Raw genomic sequence first — 21,384 nt, 5'->3', positions numbered from 1 at the left:
TAATATGATCAAACTTTCTTGTTCTTGACAAAAGTCTAGCAGCCGCATTTTGTACCAACTGTAATCTTTTAATGCTAGACATGGGGAGACCCGAAAATAATACGTTACAGCAATCGAGACGAGCCTTTTTTTCCAATGCAAAGAAAGAAATTGACTCAAAAAACACTCCAACACAAGTTAGGTAATGCTCCACTTTTCCAGAAACATGCCACTGATTAGCATTTGCGATTTTACATGGTGATTTTAACACCGCCAAATTTTTAATTGAGAACTACAACTAACATGCACATTATAAACAAACCACTAGTGTGTCATAAGTACAATACTTACAGTATTAATGCTTTTAGGGCGCAACAAAGGACTAGATTCAGCAAAGACTGAACTGACTGGTCAACAGACCGTACACTACTGCCAGCGAACGTCTTGGACTTGAAACTGTAATTGCAACTTATTGTCATATTTGCAAATGAGACTCAGAAATGCAAATGTTGTTTACATTTTTTAATAACAACAAAAAAAATGTTTTAACGATGGACCCTGCCCTTACAAATGTGGGATATGTGCATATAATCCAAATATTTTTTGGGAGATATGTGGTTTTCATTAAGACTGCAATTTTTTAATTTGTAAGATGTTTGGAGATATAATATTTATTATGTTGTTGCGATTTTTTGAATTTGGAGATATTGTAGATGTTTTTTTATTTATTCAATTTGATTTTTTTTTTTTTTAATGTCATAATGTTTGGACGAATAATAAAAACACTCACACAAAACCACCCCAATTTAGGATTGAACTTCTGTATGTTTTTTTCCAGTTTATTTCCTCCTTTGGTTTCACTCGTTGCAAGGAGGGCATTTTAAGCACACCTGCCTCTGATTGGTAATCAGGACAGTCACTTTTCACTGATCACTAATCAAAGGGCCTTATATGCCAGCCTCGTCATTCTGTGAAAGTTCAATCATCATTGTTTTACTGTTTGTCTGCGAATGCTTGTTCATGCTTGGCTTTCCCTGCCTCCTGTGCACTTCCTAGTTGGACTAGTTTTTTGGTTTTGTGGGCACTCCCTGCTGCACTCGAGTTTAGTATTCTTGTACATTAAATATTAAATATAGTTATACCTGCACGTCGGCTCCTATGTGTCTGCATCTTGGGTTGACAACTACCTACCATGCAGCAACATAACACCCATTTGGTCAAAGGAAACCTGAGTATTTCCAAATGTATTATTCTCTTTTTAATTAAAAAAAATGTTTTGAAGATAAAGAAAGCAAAAAAAAAGTAATACAGCAAAATTTGGTGGAAACGTTTTTGTTTTTTTTAAAGTTCGGACTAACATAGCATAAACATAACATGAACTCAATATAGCGCAACTTGCTCTACCAAATGTTTTTCTAAATAATAAAATGTTTGAAAATACAGAAATGTGGGCCGAAAAATAAATAAATAAATAACAATTAGTAAATTTGCCGATACATGGTTTTCTTTTTTCAAAAATGTAAAAATGATAGAGAAAATAAATGTAAAACGTTGGAAAATGTTTCCAAATGTTTTTGTTTTATTGTTATTAAAAAACTATTTTTTCCTTGTAATTAAAAAAGACCAGCACACAAAATTTGAAGACACGTGATATTCATCCAACTTAGATTATAGTTATGTATTTTCTATATTGCACTGCTGTTGCCTCATGATGTACTATGTATAACCGTGCTACAAATCCTGTTGTGGCTTACTGGGGCAGATTTATCGAGGGTTGATAGACAAGAAGCGTTGTTGTTTGGGATGTGTGCAAGGGTCAAATCTTCTACTTTTGCACTGCGCAAAAGAATAATGCTCAATGTCCTCATTTATATCAGCACCACACTGTATGAAGGGTTAAAAGGTCAAAGGTCAACGCAAGATGTCAGTTCAAGTAAAGGGAACCTTTCATTTTCTCCAAACTTGGTGGAGGTATTTGCCCCGCTGAATCGTTCTTTTTCTTTTGTTTTAATGATGATTGATTTCAAGGGTGAAGACTGACTTGGTGAAGGACGATAATAAGGATCAGCAACTCCAATGTCTGCTATGGAACACCAGCTGCTTGAGGACATGCTGTTCTGATCCTACTGGGCTGTTTCAGCATCACGCTCCCAAATGTTTTCAATTGTCAGGTGTCCACGCAGATAAATACAGAGACCAAAGAGGGCTATAGACGATTACTAACGAATGGAACAACAAAGAAAGACCATTCAATGCTTCATTGAAAAAAACGTCCGATTGTGCTTAACCAGGATTTGAGCATTGCGAGAGTTTACCATAAAGGTTCTCTTCTTAAAATACACTTGCAGTTGCACAGCACTCTGTTTGGGTGTTTGACCTGATCTCTGTGGAAACCAAGCTTAGCTTTGTGCGCCCATCTGGCCCACAGTCAAGGTTGTGACATCATCTTCTGGATATTCATACTAGTGTCAGCTTCAAGGAAGCAGCAACAGGAGAAGACTTGACTTAGCAGGACAGCTGACACTTACTCACGTACACACACACACACACACTGCAATGATCAAGCTTTTCTTGTTTTATACATTAGAATCAACTAAATGCATTTATTTTTTACGTATACATGCACATTTTGTTTCATAGGATTCCGAAAAAACGTTAGTCATTGAAAAAAATGGTACTGCCAAGAGATCTTGGTTAGGTGAGTAAAGTAACAGTGCCCCCTAGTGATGTTCATGAGTACCTTTTAGGTTTTAAGTGCAGTTCTGATCATCAAATACTGAGGTACCTCAATTTAAGAGTGTTTAGAGATAAGAACTGTGCCTTATTTAACTGTTATGCTTTAAATTATAAGCACTAATCTAAATTACAAGCACCTCCGCCGTTACTTGCCGTAAAGAATGTCAATGCGTGAAAGCCGCCAAAAAGATCTGGTCTTCCTCGATAGCCTTAACTTATAGCTAGAGTTCGACATGAGTTTGTTTTCCAACCATGGGAAGAAAGAAAGTGGGTGCTGACAAGAAGAAGCAGATGATATTCATTGAATTAAAGAATATATCATCCAAAATATGACCGAGCGTGTCGCCAACTTGGCGAAACACACTGAAGTAGAAAGAGTCTAACGCCAGCCAAGGATGTTAAAATAATGTCTAAACAGCAGAGATTTATCCATGAAAATATGAAAAAGCTGCTGATGGTGTGTTTGATGAAGAAGTAGCTTGAATGAGTTACCATAGAGGTCCACTCTACAATGCCGTACAATATTTTTACATTACTTCATAAAACAACAACAGTTGTTCATAGTCCACTCTATAGTATTGCTTCAAGACAAAATTGTTGCAAATAAAAGTTTATTTTTCTTATGAAAAGGCATGTTACGTGTCAAAATTGTGCTGTTTGGCATGACCAAGCACCAATTTAATTAGGAGACATTGATTTGAGATACAAGTGTTTTGAGTTAAGAGCTCTGTCACAGAACCAATTAAGCTTGTAAGTTAAGGTACTACTGTGTATATGAACAGATCAAATCCATCAGTACAAACCTTTGTGAGCACTTTAGTGGGGTAGATTTAAACATTACAGTATAGGGAAAATACAGTAAAGCCTTAGAGCAATAAGAAATTCCCTTAACAAAAGTAAAAGCATATAAATACACAACCAAAAAAACAGCCCTTAAGATATGTAATGGTAACCAATGAAGAATGGAGGTAGAGATCACGGAGCCAGAATGGACATATTATAAAACAAACTAGGATAAAACCTAATACAACCATAATACTCTATAAGCATCATTTCTTCCCTTTCTTCTTTAACATGTCGACAACAGAGGGTGCCTTACGCTTTGCACCTGCAAATGAAAAGCAAGAGGGAAATATTTTTAAACTATACTTACATAAAGATATACTGGCCATTTCATTAGGTACACCTGCCCAAACTATTGGGACATGGAGATAACATTAAGCAGTGAAACAACCTAACTGTCATACAAGTGTAAAAATAGGTTCATGGAAAACTCAAAACCAAAAACAGCCTTAACTTTAGCATTCAAAAGATTAATAAACTGAAATGTCGGCTTCTTTTCCCGATTCTGTTAATGGGTTTCACATTGAGCAGTGACACACGAGAAAAAAAAAAAGGATAGAGATATGACATGTCTCGTTTTGTAACATTTTAAATTATATTAAGTGCAAAAAGAAGGCACTAAAAAATTTTAAAACAGCTCAAGACTACCTTAATTGGAGGACACGACGTGGGAGTATTTCTGCTTGGATGTTTACGTAACTTCCTTCTTTTTGTCTCAATTTCTTGTTGGGATTGACCCTTCTTTTAGAATAAGTGTAGCAATAGAAACCACGAAACACAAAGAAAAAAATATGCTGATTCCAATTACAAAATAATTTACGGGGAAGATGTCAGTCAAATTACAATTCCTACGATGTTCGACATTAGGGGTTTTGTTGAGTCAGGAAAATAAAACCTCTCTCATTTGAATGTGCAGGAGTACCTAATGTTGTGTCCAGGGAGTGTATGTTTGAGTACCTTGTTTCTTGTTGGGTGATTCATCAGACTTGCCAGACCTCTTGGCATAAGCGAGCTTCATCCTCTGGATGTTCTTCTTGCTGTTCACTTCATGCTCCACAATAGGACGTGGATAGTCTTTACCCACGATGCACCCTGCCGCTTGCTGCACACTGTGTGGCGCTTTCCAAGGCTCGTAGACATACTGAGCGGGAAACTTCTTCAGAATGGGAAGGTACTTCCTGGGAAGATTGTTGCAAAGGTGAAAAAGTAAAACAACTGCCACGCCGAGCGAGGTCATTTTGCAGTCATACTTGATGTAGTCCCCATTTTTGTCAGTCTTCTTGCCAAATGCCACAGGAGAGTAGACCCTGAAGAACTGGTGGAAGAAGGTGCTCGCTGACAGCCACTGCCAGTTCCCAGCATTAAGAGCCCAGTCACCGTCTAACAGGAGCTCCTCAAACACCTTAAAAGTTGTCCATAGGATGTTAGAATTAGGGCTGTCAAACAATTACAATTATTAATTGTAATTAATCGCTCAATTTTCTGTAGTGGACTCGTAATTATCTAGAAGTTTATTAGCTTTAGTATATTAACCTTAAACAAATCATTTTCAAGTTTTTAATACTGTCAACAAGGTACTGGGCAATTACTTTGTGGAGATGGACTAAATTTATGCAAAACTATTTACCAAACAATGTGGTTGTTTTAACAGCACAACACAAAATGTACTCAAAAACACACACACACGTACGCACACTCACACACACACATGCACCCACATGCACACAAACGGTTTTTGTGTGTGTTCATGTCTTAATTCATGTTTTGTTTAATAATTAAAAAATATACCGTACAGGCTAAAAGTTTGCACACAGCTTTGCATTCAATGCGTTGTCTTTATTTTCATGACTATTTACATTGTAGATCGTCACTGAAGGCATCAAAACTATGAATGAACACACATGGAGTTCAGCACCCCCTGCCACCCCAAAAGGGACAAGCGGTAGTAAATGGATGGATGGATGTCTATATTCTAGTTTCTTCAAAATAGCCACCCTTGGCTCAGATTAATGATTTGCACACTTTTGGCATTCTCTTTGATGAGCTTAAAGAGGTATGTCATCTCAAATGTTTTTCACTTAACAAGTGTGTTTAAATATCATCGAGAGAATGCCAAGCGTGTGCAAACCAGTAATCAGAGTAAACAGTGGCTATTTTGAACAAACTACAATATAGAACATGTTTTCAGTTATTTCACCATTTTTTGTTAAGTAAATAACTCCGCCATTCATAGTTTTGATGCCTTCGGTGACAATCTACACTGTAAATAGTCATGAAAATAAAGAAAACGCATTTGAATGAGAAAGTGTGTCCAAAGTTTTGATCTTTACTGTATATATAATTTAACATTTAACAGTGACAGATTATGAAAACTGTGCTGGCTAGTTTATATATCTTGTTTTCTTACACTACTGAGTAGGGGTGTGGGAAAAAAACGATTCAAATAGGTTGTGCGATTGAGAATCGATTCTCTTTTTTTTTTTAATAGATTTTTTTTAATTTTTTAATTTTTTTTTTATCAATCCAACAAACCACTACACAGCAATACCATAACAATGCAATCCAATTCAAAAACCAAACCTGACCCAACAACACTCAGAACTGCAAAAACAGAGCAATTGAGAAGACACAAACACGACACAGAACAAACCAAAAGTAGTGAAACCAAAATTTATATTATCAACAACAGTATCAATATTAGTTATAATTTCAGCATAGCAGTGATTAAAAATCCCTCATTGACATTATCATTAGACATTTATAAAAAAAAAAAAAAAGAACAATAGTGTCACAGTGGCTTACACTTGCATCGCATCTCGTAAGCTTGACAACACACTGTGTTCAATATTTTCACGAAGATAAAATAAGTCATATTTTTGGTTAGTTTAATAGTTAAAACAAATTTACATTATTGCAATCAGTTGATAAAACATTGTCCTTTACAATTATTAAAGCTTTTTTAAAACAATCTACTACTGTGCTAGCATGTCAGCAGACTGGTGTAGATCCTGCTGAAATCCTATGTATTGAATGAATACAGAATCGTTTTGAATCGGAAAAATATCGTTTTTGAATCGAGAATTGAATCGAATCGAAAAAAATCGATATATTACCGAATCGTGACCCCAAGAATCGATATTGAATCGAATCGTGGGACACCCACAGATTCACAGCCCTAGTACTGAGTCTCATTTGCAAGTACTATATAACAGACTTTGTAAACAGTTAAAGATGTAAGATGGCAGTATTGTATAGACTACTGTGTGTTACCTTAGTCAGGAAGGAATCTTTACCATTAGGATGAATATGCCAGTCTAGTTTTCAAATTAAAAAAAAGCTAATTACCTCAACTTGTGACAGTAGATGGAAGCAACTTTGACCTTGTTGAAAAAAACACCTGCCAGGGCTTTAAAGCTAAACTAGCCTTTTAATATACGTTTTTGCTCGCTACCCATAAATTAACTTCAGCTGGAATGCTGCTGCTTTTCCCCTGGCACGGCATGGACCACGAGTCACACAGGACACGCGCAAGGTACAAACCTCGTTTCCATATGAATTGGAAAGTTGAGTTACATGTAGGTATAAACGGAATACAATGATTTGCAAATAATTTTCAACCCATATTCAGTTGAATATGCTACAAAGACAACATATTTGATGTTCAAACTGATAAATATATATATTTTTTGCAAATGATCATTCACTTTAGAATTTGATGCCAACAACAAGTGACAAAGAAGTTGGGAAAGGTGGCAATAAATACTGATGAAGTTGAAAAATGCTCATTAAACAATTATTTGGAACATCCCACAGGTGTGCAGGCTAATTGGGAACAGGTGGGTGCCATGATTGCGTATAAAAACAGCTTCACAAAAAATGCTCAGTCTTTCACAAGAAAGGATTGGGGCAAGGTACACCCCTTTCTCCACAACTACGTGAGCAAATAGTCAAACAGTTTAAGAACAACGTTTCTCAAAGTGCAATTGCAAGAAATTTATGGATTTCAACATCTACGGTCCATAATATCATCAAAAGGTTCAGAGAATCTGGAGAAATCACTCCACGTAAGCGGCATGGCCGGAAACCAACATTGAATGACCGTGACCTTCGATCCCTCAGACGGCACTGTATCAAAAACGGACATGAATCTCTAAAGGATATCACCACATGGGATCAGGAACACTTCAGAAAACGACTGTCACTAAATACAGTTCGTGCTACATCTGTAAGTGCAAGTTAAAGCTCTACTATGTAATGCGAAAGCCATTTATCAACAACATCCAGAAACGCCGTCGGCTTCTCTGGGCCCGAGATCATCTAAGATGGACTGATGCAAAGTGGAAAAGTGTTCTGTGGTCTGACGAGTCCACATTTCAAATTGTTTTTGGAAATATTGGACATCGTGTCATCCGGACCAAAGGGGAAGCCAACCATCCAGACTGTTATCGACGCAAAGTTCAAAAGCCAGCATCTGTGATGGTATGGGGGTGCATTAGTGCCCAAGGCATGGATAACTGACACATCTGTGAAGGCACCATTAATGCTGCAAGGTATATACAGGTTTTCGAACAGGAATATGCTGCCATCTAAGCAACATTATCATGGATGCCCCTGATTATTTCAGCAAAACAATGCCAAGCCACGTGTTACAACAGCGTGGCTTCGTAAAAAAAGAGTGCGGGTACTTTCCTGGCCCGCCTGCAGTCCAGACCTGTCTCCCATCGAAAATGTGTGGCGCATTATGAAGCGTAAAATACGACAGCGGAGACCCCGGACTGTTGAACAAATGAAGCTCTACATAAAATAAGAATGGGAAAGAATTCCACTTTCAAAGCTTCAACAATTAGTTTCCTCAGTTCCCAAACGTTTATTGAGTGTTGTTAAAAAAAAAGGTGATGTAACACAGTGGTGAACATGCCCTTTCCCAACTATTTTGGCACATGTTGCAGCCATTAATTTCTAAGTTAATTCTTTTTTGCAAAAAAAATAAATAAAGTTTATGAGTTTGACCATCAAATATATTGTCTTTGTAGTGCATTCAATTGAATATGGGTTGAAAAGGATTTGCAAATCATTGTATTTTGTTTTTATTTACCTCTAACACAATTTCCCAACTCAAATACAAACGGGTTTTGTAATTGGGTTTCAAAAATAATTGTGTCCCTAAAAGGGTAACTGCACTTTTTTTTTTTTTTTTTTTGCTTATCGTTATGAGGGACAAGAACACACATCTTTTTTTTTTCATCAAAAGCGGGACTTCCTTCTCTGGCGCATTTATTTCCGTTTTCATAGCAGTGCACTTTCGACATCCGGCATCTACCGTGTGTTCCTACATCTGCAAACAAACATGAGAGTGTGTTGTCACTATGGCAGACTTGGTAACAGACAACAAAGACAAATATTTTTGGCAAAGTGAGGATTTGCAGCCTCATCTTTTTTAAGCTGAATATACAAACGGAGGATGATCTGCTGCTTATAGAAGCGCGCACGAAGAAGAGGGTGAGACGTTGTAGCAGACAGAAGCCATAAGAGTGAGGTTGGTGCGTCTTGGTCACGCTGAAAATCTAGAAATGTTTAATTATTGGAATCCCCAAATCAACTGGAAACGTCCCCAGCCAGTTTGACCAAACGGACAACTGTCCATCGAGTATGTCACTATACTTTTCATCATGATACATGCAACACATCACCGTACACGACAGTGCATGCGCTGTCAAGCTAGCTGTGTACAAATAAAACATGAAATGTGGGCTAATACTGTACAGATACTGCGATACGATTGGTCATGTTTTTCAGTCAGTACAGATTAGTGTCGCATCGCATTGTGTTGTGCATTACAAACTCAAACATGTTTCGTGCGGACGTAGAAGCTAGTTTATTTCTTCCCATAGCTGGCTTTTACGGCCAATACCGAAGGAAATTATTGCTCCTATGAGCTGCACTACTCGCAACAAGACAATTTTTATGTTAGAAAGTTAAAAAAACAAAAACCTTTTGTCTTCTTGTCTCTCATAAGGATTGTGAACGATAGATAAAAAACCCCAAAAAGTGCAATTCATCTTTAAAGGAAATTTTATTTAACTTGTTGTTAGGGATGTAACAATAAATTGTATTAGTGATAACTGCGGTAAACTCTTAATGATTAGTCTTACCGTTTTACATCAAAATGATTGAAAACCCGTGATTAACAGTGCACTTTAATAAACTCACGAACAGACTAGTACAACTTATTAGCTTAAATGCTGACACGAACACAAGAGAACGTATCAAAACACGAATTGGTATGTCAGACTTAGCCCTGTCTTGGTTTAACTCTTATCTTACTGATAGGATGCAGTGTGTCTCCCATAACAATGTGACCTCGGACTACGTTAAGGTAACGTGTGGAGTTCCCCAGGGTTCGGTCCTTGGCCCTGCACTCTTCAGCATCTACATGCTGCCGCTAGGTGACATCATACGCAAATACGGTATTAGCGTTCACTGTTATGCTGATGACACCAAACTCTACATGCCCCTAAAGCTGACCAACACGCCGGATTGTAGTCAGCTGGAGGCGTGTCTTAATGAAATTAAACAATGGATGTCCGCTAACTTTTTGCAACTCAACGCCAAAAAAACGGAAATGCTGATGATCGGTCCTGCTAGACACCGAACTCTATTTAATAATACAACTCTAACATTTGACAACCAAACAATTAAACAAGGCGACACGGTAAAGAATCTGGGTGTTATCTTCGACCCAACTCTCTCCTTTGAGGCACACATTAAAAGCGTTACTAAAACGGCCTTCTTTCATCTCCGTAATATCGCTAAAATTCGCTCCATTCTGTCCACTAAAGACGCTGAGATCATTATCCATGCGTTTGTTACGTCTCGCCTCGACTACTGTAACGTATTATTTTCGGGTCTCCCCATGTCTAGCATTAAAAGATTACAGTTGGTACAAAATGCGGCTGCTAGACTTTTGACAAGAACAAGAAAGTTTGATCACATTACGCCTGTACTGGCACACCTGCACTGGCTTCCTGTGCACTTAAGATGTGACTTTAAGGTTTTACTACTTACGTATAAAATACTACACGGTCTAGCTCCATCTTATCTTGCCGATTGTATTGTACCATATGTCCCGGCAAGAAATCTGCGTTCAAAGGACTCCGGCTTATTAGTGATTCCCAAAGCCCAAAAAAAGTCTGCGGGCTATAGAGCATTTTCCGTTCGGGCTCCAGTACTCTGGAATGCCCTCCCGGTAACAGTTCGCGATGCCACCTCAGTAGAAGCATTTAAGTCTCACCTTAAAACTCATTTGTATACTCTAGCCTTTAAATAGACTCCCTTTTTAGACCAGTTGATCTGCCGTTTCTTTTCTTTTTCTTCTATGTCCCACTCTCCCGTGTGGAGGGGGTCCGGTCCGATCCGGTGGCCATGTACTGCTCGCCTGTGTATCGGCTGGGGACATCTCTGCGCTGCTGGTCCGCCTACGCTTGGGATGGTTTCCTGCTGGCTCCGCTGTGAACGGGACTCTCGCTGCTGTGTCTTGGATCCTCTTTGGACTGGACTCTCGCGACTGTGTTGTATCCATTGTGGATTGAACTTTCACAGTATCATGTTAGACCCGCTCGACATCCATTGCTTTCCTCCTCTCTAAGGTTCTCATAGTCATCATTGTCACCGACGTCCCACTGGGTCATTATTGTCACCAATGTCCCACTGGGTGTGAGTTTTCCTACCGAGGATGTCGTCCCACTGGGTCATTATTGTCACCAATGTCCCACTGGGTGTGAGTTTTCCTACCGAGGATGTCGTGGTGGTTTGTGCAGCCCTTTGAGACACTAGTGATTTAGGGCTATATAAGTAAACATTGATTGATTGATTGATTAACTTATTTCGCAATTGAGAAACCACATACCCTAATTTTAAACGTTTGAAAACACATTGCTGTCTAAGCAAATAAGCTATTCAATTTTGCATATTGAACCTACAAGCTGTGCTCTCTCAATGGAGCGGTCAACATATACATGCTAAAAAATACGACACGGAGGTGCGTAAGAACTGCTGAACAGGTCGGATGCCACAATGCCCGCCTGAAGACTTTTAATAATAAATTATCAGAAACACAAAACATGAAACAAAATAGGCTTTCTAACAGTGGGTGTATTTATTTTAGCTATTTTAAAAAATCTAAAGATTTCAGTGTGTGTATAGGTACATTCTGAGCACATTCAACAACACTGATACTGTGATCGTGATTATATGAAATGTTCATATCGTTACATCCCTACTCATTTATATTGTGTTAATTCTAACAGCCCTAATTTAATACATGTAAAGTGTGGCGTTACACTAAAATCTGATCTAGATCCTAATAAATTATATTACATATACTACATACAATTAATAAATACTTATAAATACATTTAAAAGATTTAATTTTTTTTTAACCTTTTTCTAATTTTGCGCATTAATAAAAACAGCAATTTCTTATGAGTTCATAATTTTGGATCAAATCCTGACAAAACTTTTGATGCAGTATAAACATGACAAATTGTGCTCAAATTTGATATGATTGGGCAAATACATATTTTATGGCACAGGTTAAAAGTATACATTTATCGGTGTTATACTTTATGATGTTATCCTGCACAAGTTTATATAGGTATGCCTGTTTACCTTCTGTCCTTCCTCCCAGCTGATCCACAGGTCTCCTCTGGTGAGGAAGCAAGCCACAGCATGTCTCGCCAAGTGATGGATCCATCCTTCTCGTCTCAGCTGAGTCATAATTGCGTCGATGAAAGGGAAACCAGTACGAGCCTTGCCGAAATACAGAATAAATTCACTGTTTTTTGGGGGTTTTTTTAGAAACGTGGTGATGATGATGACAAGGTACCTCTCTCCAAGCAGCAAGGGAGTCGTCATTTGCATCCCAGTCCACCTGAGTACACACAGGGTTGCCCTCCATCTTGTTAAAATTGGGGATACCCACGCTGGCTGTGTAGAAGAACTCTCTCCAAAGTAGCTGACCGTGCAGGGACACTGGCGGGGCTGAATGCTTTTTCTAACAACAAAAAAGACCAATTACACATACTAAATAGAAAAAGCTATATAGTGACCCGTTACTGACATCGCTTCTCAGTGAACTCTGTGAAATTCTAACCCTTAAAAATGTCAGCCTATACAGCACTACCATCACAATACTCACCCCCTTGTAGACCTCGGTCAGCCTCCACCAGAAGGTGCGCGCAGACAGGCACCCGAAGGTGACATAGGGGCTGAGGACTGTAGTACTCGGGCTCAGGGAGTTGGGCGAGGTCTGAGGTTTCTCAAAGCTACAAACCCAACCCTTGAGAAGACAGAGATACATATATGTTATATATCAACAGTATTAATGTGTCTTTTTCATTAATTAATGTTCTTATACTTTCATTTGTGATTAAGGGCTATAGGGCAATATATAGTGATGTATTTATTTATATCATCTCTTGACAAATTTGCAACACATAAACTCACTGGACACGTTATAAGGTACACCTGCTCTTTCTGTTAACATGGTAAAATAGATCGCAAAGCAAAACAAATATTAAGAAAATAATTTACTGTGTTTTTCATCTTTTCCTCCAATCGCCTCAAAGCTTCTTGTTCTCCTCCAGGGAACGGCTCCTCTCCAAGCTCTGAAGTGTCATGGCCCAGCTCGTCCAGCGTGGGTATACTGTAGTGATTCACGTCATCTTCTGAATGAGGGGTCTTCAGGCCTTTTTAACAAACGGATAAACATAAACTCTGTGAAATGTACCGGGCCGCATTTGTTTTAAGACACATACCTTTCACATCCTCCATGCTGGGAGCAGGGATTGGCCTCTTTGGGGGCCCGAGGGTCTTCACAACAGCCTGCATGCGGTTGTATGTGAGGGGAGCTTTCCCATTATTCTCCTCAATTATCCTGGGGAAACATAATAGTAAAGATATATTGATGGATATCTATGTAAATACTTTGGATAAGCATGAAAATAAAATATTTAAACATTCTATATCTTTTAGGCATTTGTTTTTTTTCTACATGCACTGTAAACTGATTTAAAAATATACATTTACATTTGATGGATTTATCCACTATGTGGGGGGGATGGTTACCTTTTCCATATTTGAACTGATACAGTACCAAATCCCAGTACGTGGTAATTGATACCAGTACCCATTTTAGGTACTTATGTGCGTGTTCATGTGCAAATAAATGTTAATTTGTTAGATTTTTTTTAATTTATTTAACATTGACACCTGTGCAGTCCAGTTTTTTGATATAGTAGATTTTGCATAGAGTTACAATTCCAAGTCTTTAAATGGCAGTAGTCTTGGCTGTGGTTGGTTTCCGTAGTCAAGAAGTAATCTTTGCTATTTCCTTGAATTGAGTCTTTTGTTGCACATTGCGATGTGTTTATACTATAAGTATTGTACTTATTACATACTTAATGTTTATATGTAACATGCATCTTAGTTGTAATTTGCATTACCAAATTGGGATGTGTTGAAATTGCCATGTAAAATCACTAATGCTAATCAGTAACATGCATATAACGGCAATTGATGGTTACCGTTCACATTTGAACCGATACGGTACCAGTTTCCGTTATCTGGGAATCTAAACCGGTACTCAACGGTACCAATTTTTGGTACTTTTGTTTGTGTTAATAAGTATTAATTGTTTTTGTTATAAAATTTCATTTTATTGCAACATTTGAAAATGAGATTATTATAACTGCTGTCCAGTTGTTATATCTTGTTTCATCATCACATTTTTGAGTCTCATTTACAAATATGACATTATGTTGCAATTACAGTTGCAAATCCAAGACATTAGATGGCAGCAATGTATGTTGCGCCCTAAACAGCGTTAATACTGTAATTATTGTACTTATTACACACCAGCTGTTTGATTGTAACGTGCATCTTAGTTGTAGTTTTTCATTCAGAAATGTAGAAGTGCTGAAATTGACATATAAAATCACCAATGCTAATCAGTAGCATATCAACAGCAAAGCCAATGTATATTAGCATCAAGCTAGCGCATTTTTTGGAAAAGTGAAGCCTTACTTTACTCACAGAGTGTTTTTTTCAGTAAAATTTTTTGTTGCTGTTAAAAATTCCAACTTTACTTATATGTAATTTGGAAGACACTGCTCTCAGTGCTGCTGGAGTGATTGCCAACTACCGAAACATATCACCGTTAAATTTTACGTGAATAGGACCGGCGGGATCAGGTCAGTACCAAAAAAGTACTGGATTCGGTACACATCCCTAAACACATCCAATGTAAATTAGCATCAAGCAGTTTGAAAAGTGGAGCCTGACTGTACGTTTGACTATTTTCTATCAGGCATACTTGCTTTGTTGACATGTGAAATCGCAACATTACCTTGAGGCAGTCCAACTGACTCCGCTCTAAGTGCTACCAAGTACTTGAGTCTCCAACTGGACATGACTTAATTTGCAACAAAGGTATGGAAATATTGCACCGTTTGATTTTAAGTCAACCGTGACCTAATAGTATCGACGTAATTCCAAATTCAATACCCTTCCCTAACTGTTTTTATTCTTTATAGCGTCTTGTTTTACAAGGAAATCGGTTTCCCTTTTTTGAAAGAGTAAAGCAGTGTACTGTATAGTAGGACATATGAATAAAATTACGGTACTTTAATTAACTAGGGTCCAATTTAATTAATTTAGGGAAAAGAGGCAATTGCAATAGTGTGCAATTTGTTGTTCAACCGTTTTGACCTAAATGATATGAGCATATTTTACATTAAAATAAAGTACAACTATTAGTACAACTACATATATATAATAAAAAGCTAGTCTAGTGGCCCAGTGGCTATAACAGGGGTCAGGAACCTTTTTGGCTGAGAGAGCCATGAAAGCCAAATATTTTAAAATGTATTTCCGTGAAAGCCGTACAATATTTTCTAACACTAAATACAACTAAATGTGTGCATTTTTAAGTAAGACCAACATTTTAAGAGTATAATAAGTCTCTTATTGTTTTTAATAACATTCTTATTCTGAAGTTAACCAATAATGAATAAAATACTTCTTACCATTAATGAACAAGTGCAGAAGAAAACGGATTCATGGATTAAGATGCATGAAAATGTTTTATATTCTGAACGTTATTTTTAACACTGATTACCAACGGAATTATTCATTACTTATCGTGTTAAGCAATGACAGCAAATATGTATCTGAGAGCCAGATGCAGACATCAAAAGAGCCACATCTGGCTCTAGAGCCATAGGCTCCCTACCCCTGGGTTAGAGTATCCGCCCTGAGATCGCAACTCACAACCGGTTGTGAGTTCAAACCCTGGCTGAGTCATACGTAAGACTATCAAAATGGGACCCATTAACTCCTTGCTTGGCACTCAGCCTCAAGGATTGGAATTGGGGGTTGAATCACCAAAAATTATACACTGCCCACTGCTCCCCTCACCTCCCAGGGGGTGAACAAGGGGATGGGTCAAATGCAGAGGACACATTTCACCACAGTCATTGGTACATTAACTTTAAATTTAACTTAAAACACAGTTAAAACCTTTAACAGAAAGGGATGTAAATCCTTAATAATTTGTAGTTAAATCAAGGTCAAAACAATAAAAACAGTACCTGTCTATGTCATAAAGGATGCGAGACACTTTATAGACAAATATCTTGTTTACTTACAATACTGAGTCTCCAATGCATGTGAGATGATCCACGCCATCACATCAAGGCTACAGACAAAACATCCTGAGGCTTTTTTCATCATTTCTGGGGACTTCAATCATGCTACTTTGCACTCAACGTTAGTTGCTTTTTACCAGGCTGAGGATTGTCCCACGAGAAACTACAGGACAATTGACCTACTGTATGCTTGATGCATACAAGGTCACACCCTTCTCCCCACTAGGGAAGTCTGACCACAATCTTGTTCATTTGCAGCCAAAATACACCCCCCTGGTCCAAAGACAGCCTGTTAACACTTGCTCTGTGAGGAGGTGGTCTCCTGAAATGGAAGATGCCCTCAGGAACTGCTACAACACCACAGACTGGGACGTGCTGCTTCAACAGGGTGAGGACATTGATGGGCTGACTCACTGTCTCACGGATTCCCTCAACTTTTGCGTGGACGTGGTCTGCCCTGCTGAGACTGTTCGATGCTACCCTAATAACAAACCCTGAGTAACAAAAAAGGTTAAAGCTGTCCTCAACAAGAAGAAAGCTGCCTTCAGAAGTGGAGACAGGGAGAAAATGAGAGCAGCACAGCGAAAGGTGAAACGACGCGTGAGGGAGGCAAAGGACAGCTACAGGAAGAAGCTGGAGCAGAAGCTGCAGCAGAACAACATGAGGGAGGTCTGGGAAGGTGTGAAAACCATCACAGGCAAAAAGACAAAGACCAGAGCTGTTGGGGGGACAATAGAGACGGCCAATGAGATAAACAATTTCTTCAACCAGCCCGTGTCCTGGTTACCTGGATTGCAAACTACCTCACCGATACGACACAGTACGTCAGACTGAAGGACATCACGTCTGACACTGTGATCAGCAGCACTGGAGCACCGCAGGGAACGGTGCTGGCCTCTCTTCTCTTCACCCTGTACACCGCTGACTTCTGCTAAAACTCAGAGCTGTGTCACATCCAGAAGTACGCGGATGACACAGCCATCGTCGGGTGCATCAGGGACGGCAGAGGGGAGCAGTTTCGGAGCCTAGTGAGGGACTTTGCAGTCTGGTGCCACAGGAACCTCTTGCAACTCAATCCGTCAAAGCCCAAGGAGCTGGTCATTGACTTTGGGAGGTCGAGTCCAAGGTCACAACCTATTGTGATTGAGGGAGTCGAGGTACAGACCGTGGACTCATTCAAGTTCCTCGGGGTTTGGGTGGACAATAAGCTGGACTGGACTGTTTACACGGACCACTTGTACAGGAGAGGACAGAGCAGGCTGTACTTCCTCAGGAGGCTGCGCTCCTTCAACATCTACAAAAAACTCTTGTGGATGTACTACCAGTCCGTGGTTGCCAGTGTTCTGTTCTATATGGTAGTGTGCTGGGGGGGCAGTACATCTAAGAAGGACAGCTCCAGACTTGAGAAACTGATCAGGCGGGCCGGTTCTACGATCGGAATGAAACTGGACTCACTGGTGACGGTGGCAGAGAAAAGGACTGTTGACAAACTAGTGAGCATCCTGGATGATGCCAGTCACCCTCTGCATAGCGTTATCAGTAGCCAGAGGAGCCTGTTCAGTGCTAGACTGCTTCATCCCAAGTGCAGGACTAATAGACTCAAAAACTCTTTTGTCCCACACGCCATTAGACTATACAACTTCTATCTGGGGAGAGGGGTACTCAGATGACAGGGGATTCAAAACATTAACAGTGCAATACGTTTTCATAACATGGTCACTACTGCCTAGATTCTCTTGTTATATTCTTATTTTGCTGTTATATTTTTATTCTCATTGTTGCTTTTTATTTGTATTCTTATTGAAATATTTTTCTATTTTGTTTCTATCATAACCTCATTATTTACTTTTTACAATTTAATTGATCTCAATTCTGTACACTGCTGCTGGAATTTTTAATTTTCCTGAAGATAATCTCCTGAAGGAATCAATCAATAAAGTACTATTTATTTATCTATCCATCTATCTATTTATCTATCTATCTATCTATCTCATTTGCAAGTATTATATAACAAACTTTGTATGCAGTTAAAATTCCAAGATGTAAATGTCAGTAGTGTATGGACTACTGTGTGTTGCCTGAGTCAGGAAAAAATATATACCATTAGGATGAATATGCCAGTCTAGTTTTCTGTTTTTGTTGAAGGGGAGTGCTCCCTGCATCAGCGAGCTAAAAAAGCTAATTACCTCAACTTCTGACAGTAGATGGAAACAACTTTGACCTTGTTAAAAAAAGCAACCTGCCAGGGCTTTAAAGCTAAAATAGCTTTTTAATATACATTTTTGCTCGGTATCTATAAATTATTTTCAACTGGAACGCTGCTGCTTCTCTCCTGGTACGGTATGGACCGCAAGTTACTCAGGACACGCGCAAGATAATAAGATAATTACCTATGTATAGTAAAATACAGTTAAAACCTGTACTAGAAAGGGTTTTGATTGATTAATTGAAACGTTTATTAGTAGATGTTAATCCCTAATAATTTCTAGTTAAATCAAGGTCTAAACAATAATAACAGTACCTGTCTATGTCATAAAGTGTGTGAGACACTTTATAGACGACTTCCACGTTGTGTTCTTTAGCCAGATCGCTCACTTTCCTGTCGCGGGACACACTGTAAGGCTCCGTGTCAAACTCATACGTCAGCTTGGTTATCTTCCACTTGGTGAACAATACAGGGAAAACATCCTCTGGCTTGCCTCTCACGATAAACAGTCTACAAAAGAAGATAAAACACAGCAGTGACCATACTGTAGCATTATAGATGTACTGTTACCATATCTGAGTATCATACCTGGAGTTGAGTTTTTGCAAGCTGTGGTCCAAGTCTGTGAGCGCTCCCACCAGGAACCTCCAGCGGTTGAGCCCCACTCGTGTCTTGTCAAGGAGATGGGGATCGAGGATAAAAACGGGGTAGAGTTCCTTACATTCCCTTAAAGCGGCCACCAGCGCTGGGTTGTCATGTAGCCGCAGTCCCTTACGGAACCAGTGGATGCAACTATGCGTCATGTCTGCAACTGTCCAAAGAATTACAAAAGGGACGAGTGGGGACAACTTAATTTTCTAATGCTAAAATCAACATGTTTATGATTTTGGTTGTTCTTTACCATATTGTAAGTTGTACACCACATTTATAGAGTCTGTATAGGCAGTATATATATTTAATTTTGTATTCTTTTTTAATGAATTAAGTAAAGTTTATGACAACCTTTTTCCCAAAACACAATATAGAATGTGAGATATTGTTTTCAAAACGGTTCCAAAAAATTGGGACCCCAAAAATGTACTGTGAGACCCCATTTTTATTGACTTGATGGGGTCCAGGGAAAAATCCTAAAGCCAGCACTTTGATTGATTGATTGAAACTTTATTAGTAGATTGCATAGTACAGTATATATTCCGTACAATTTACCACTAAAGTGTAACACCCGAATAGGTTTTTCAACTTCTTTAAGTCGGGGTCCACGATAATCATCCATCCATCCATTTTTCTACCGCTTATTTCCTTTGGGGTCACGGGGGGCGCTGGTGCCTATCTGAGCTACAATCGGGTGGAAGGCAGAGTACACCCTGGACATCCATCCATCTATTTTCTACAGCTTATTCCCTTTGGGGTCGCGGGGGGCCCTGGTGCCAATATCAGCTACAATCGGGCGGAAGGCGGTGTACACCCTGGACAAGTCGCCACCTGATCACAGGGACAATTCATGGTAAATATATACTGAGGGAGTATATATTTTGGTTAACCATTTGAGCTGCAGAAGCCATAGTTTTACTATTAAAGGATTAGTTATTATTATTATTTTTCTTAAATTTCCCTAATTAGATGTCCATTGAAAACATACAGTATTCAGTAACATTAAATCTACTGAGTTTTATTGATTGATTGAAACTTTTATTAGTAGATTGCACAGTACAGTGCAAATTCCGTACAATTGACCACTAAATGGTAACACCCGAATAAGTTTTTCAACTTGTTTAAGTCGGGGTCCACGTAAATTCATGGTAGCAAATGAAACATGTCGTTTATGATAGTTAGGACAGAGAGGATATGAAGACTTATTTGACTTCCTGTCGTTTGGAATTATCGAGAAAACTAAATGTTAAAACTTCCATAGTTTAAGAAACAGACATTTTTCAAGTTATCCTCAATTGCGTGCCGAGTAAACACACTTCCAAATGTAAATAAAGCCCGTCTTCAACACAAATGTATTAGTTCAGTTCGCACTAAAGACAACAAAAAGGGTTACAATAAACACAATATACTGGTATGTTTAAAAAAATAAAATACCTTAATTGTGCCTGCTCCTTCTGAGCCTTTCTCTTTCGCTGCCTTTTGCTTGGTTTGTGTTTGATAACATGCACGTTGAATAGGTTACAAAACAGGAAGCGCTGCAGCTAAACCAGCCAATCAGAGGTCGAGGGGGCGGTACCTCAAGAGACAGAAGACGCTACATGGCAATTGACCTTGTTCGCCACTAGAGGTCCCCACGAGCCAAGTACATAAACAGGTAGCCCCTCCATGACTCATGTTAACAGTGTACACTTCTGTTTGTGGTGTTTAAGTCGTAAGAAGTGATGTTATGTGCGTTTGTTTTTTTTTAACATACAGTGTGGCCTATAAGTGATTGCAATTTCCTTCTTCGTGCACAATACTGTTGAAGTTAAAATCAATTACCTGTGAAGAAAATGGGTTGGAAATTGATTACAAGACAAAAAAAAAGATAAAAGATATTACTTTTGACCGACCCCAGCCACCACTGCCATGTTGCATTATATATCATTGCAATCATGTCCATATTAGTTTCAAAATGATAGTAATGGTTTATTTTATTTCGAACATTGATTTATTGATTGATTGATAATTTTATCAGTAGATTGCACAGTACAGTACATATTCCGTGCAATTGACCACTAAATGGTAACACCCGAATAAGTTTTTCAAGTTGTTTAAGTCAGGGTCCACGTTAATCAATTCATGGTAACATAGATCCATCCATCCATCCATTTCCTACCGCTTGTCCATTTGGGGTTGTGGAGAGGGGTGGGGCCGGGGGGACCTTGGAGCCTGTCGCAGCTGCATTCAGGCATAGAACATAGATATAAGGTCAAATTCAAAAAC

At 38.7% G+C, this 21,384-nt stretch overlaps 1 protein-coding gene and 1 long non-coding RNA gene across 3 annotated transcripts; one reads left to right on the top strand and one right to left on the bottom strand.

Moving 5' to 3' along the window:
* Nucleotides 1-3,309: 3,309 nt before the first annotated feature.
* On the bottom strand, nt 3,310-20,671 carry cry5 (cryptochrome circadian regulator 5). Its single transcript, XM_061878456.1, has 11 exons — nt 20,554-20,671; nt 19,057-19,279; nt 18,784-18,978; nt 13,374-13,492; nt 13,150-13,304; nt 12,755-12,895; nt 12,443-12,610; nt 12,226-12,366; nt 4,809-4,960; nt 4,516-4,736; nt 3,310-3,823 (listed from the first exon to the last, which is right to left on the bottom strand). The coding sequence occupies exons 2-11, from the start codon at nt 19,269-19,271 to the stop codon at nt 3,765-3,767; spliced, it is 1,566 nt and encodes a 521-aa protein (XP_061734440.1). The 5' UTR covers nt 19,272-19,279; nt 20,554-20,671; the 3' UTR covers nt 3,310-3,764.
* On the top strand, nt 8,818-13,578 carry LOC133537451 (uncharacterized). 2 transcript variants are annotated; one of them, XR_009802702.1, is made up of 3 exons: nt 8,837-9,205; nt 12,245-12,358; nt 13,203-13,578. It is a non-coding gene; the product is annotated as an uncharacterized LOC133537451 (long non-coding RNA). The 2 variants fall into 2 exon arrangements; XR_009802701.1 differs by having other exon boundaries at nt 8,818-9,205; nt 12,245-13,578.
* Nucleotides 20,672-21,384: the final 713 nt, after the last annotated feature.

Source organism: Nerophis ophidion, linkage group LG02 (assembly GCF_033978795.1).
Source record: "Nerophis ophidion isolate RoL-2023_Sa linkage group LG02, RoL_Noph_v1.0, whole genome shotgun sequence".
Taxonomy (NCBI): domain Eukaryota; kingdom Metazoa; phylum Chordata; class Actinopteri; order Syngnathiformes; family Syngnathidae; genus Nerophis; species Nerophis ophidion.
Note: the sequence above shows the minus strand (reverse complement) of the source record. Positions and strands in the feature narration are given on the sequence as shown.

Excerpts from the sequence above, each read along its gene's own strand:
- cry5 (XM_061878456.1), bottom strand. The coding sequence starts at position 19,271 with ATGACGCATAGTTGCATCCACTGGTTCCGTAAGGGACTGCGGCTACAT. Across the intron at positions 12,611-12,754 it reads TGACCGAGGTCTACAAGGGG|AAAAAGCATTCAGCCCCGCC; the intron begins GTGAGTATTGTG and ends TTTTGTTGTTAG. Across the intron at positions 4,961-12,225 it reads GCTGGGAGGAAGGACAGAAG|GTGTTTGAGGAGCTCCTGTT; the intron begins GTAAACAGGCAT and ends ACAACTTTTAAG.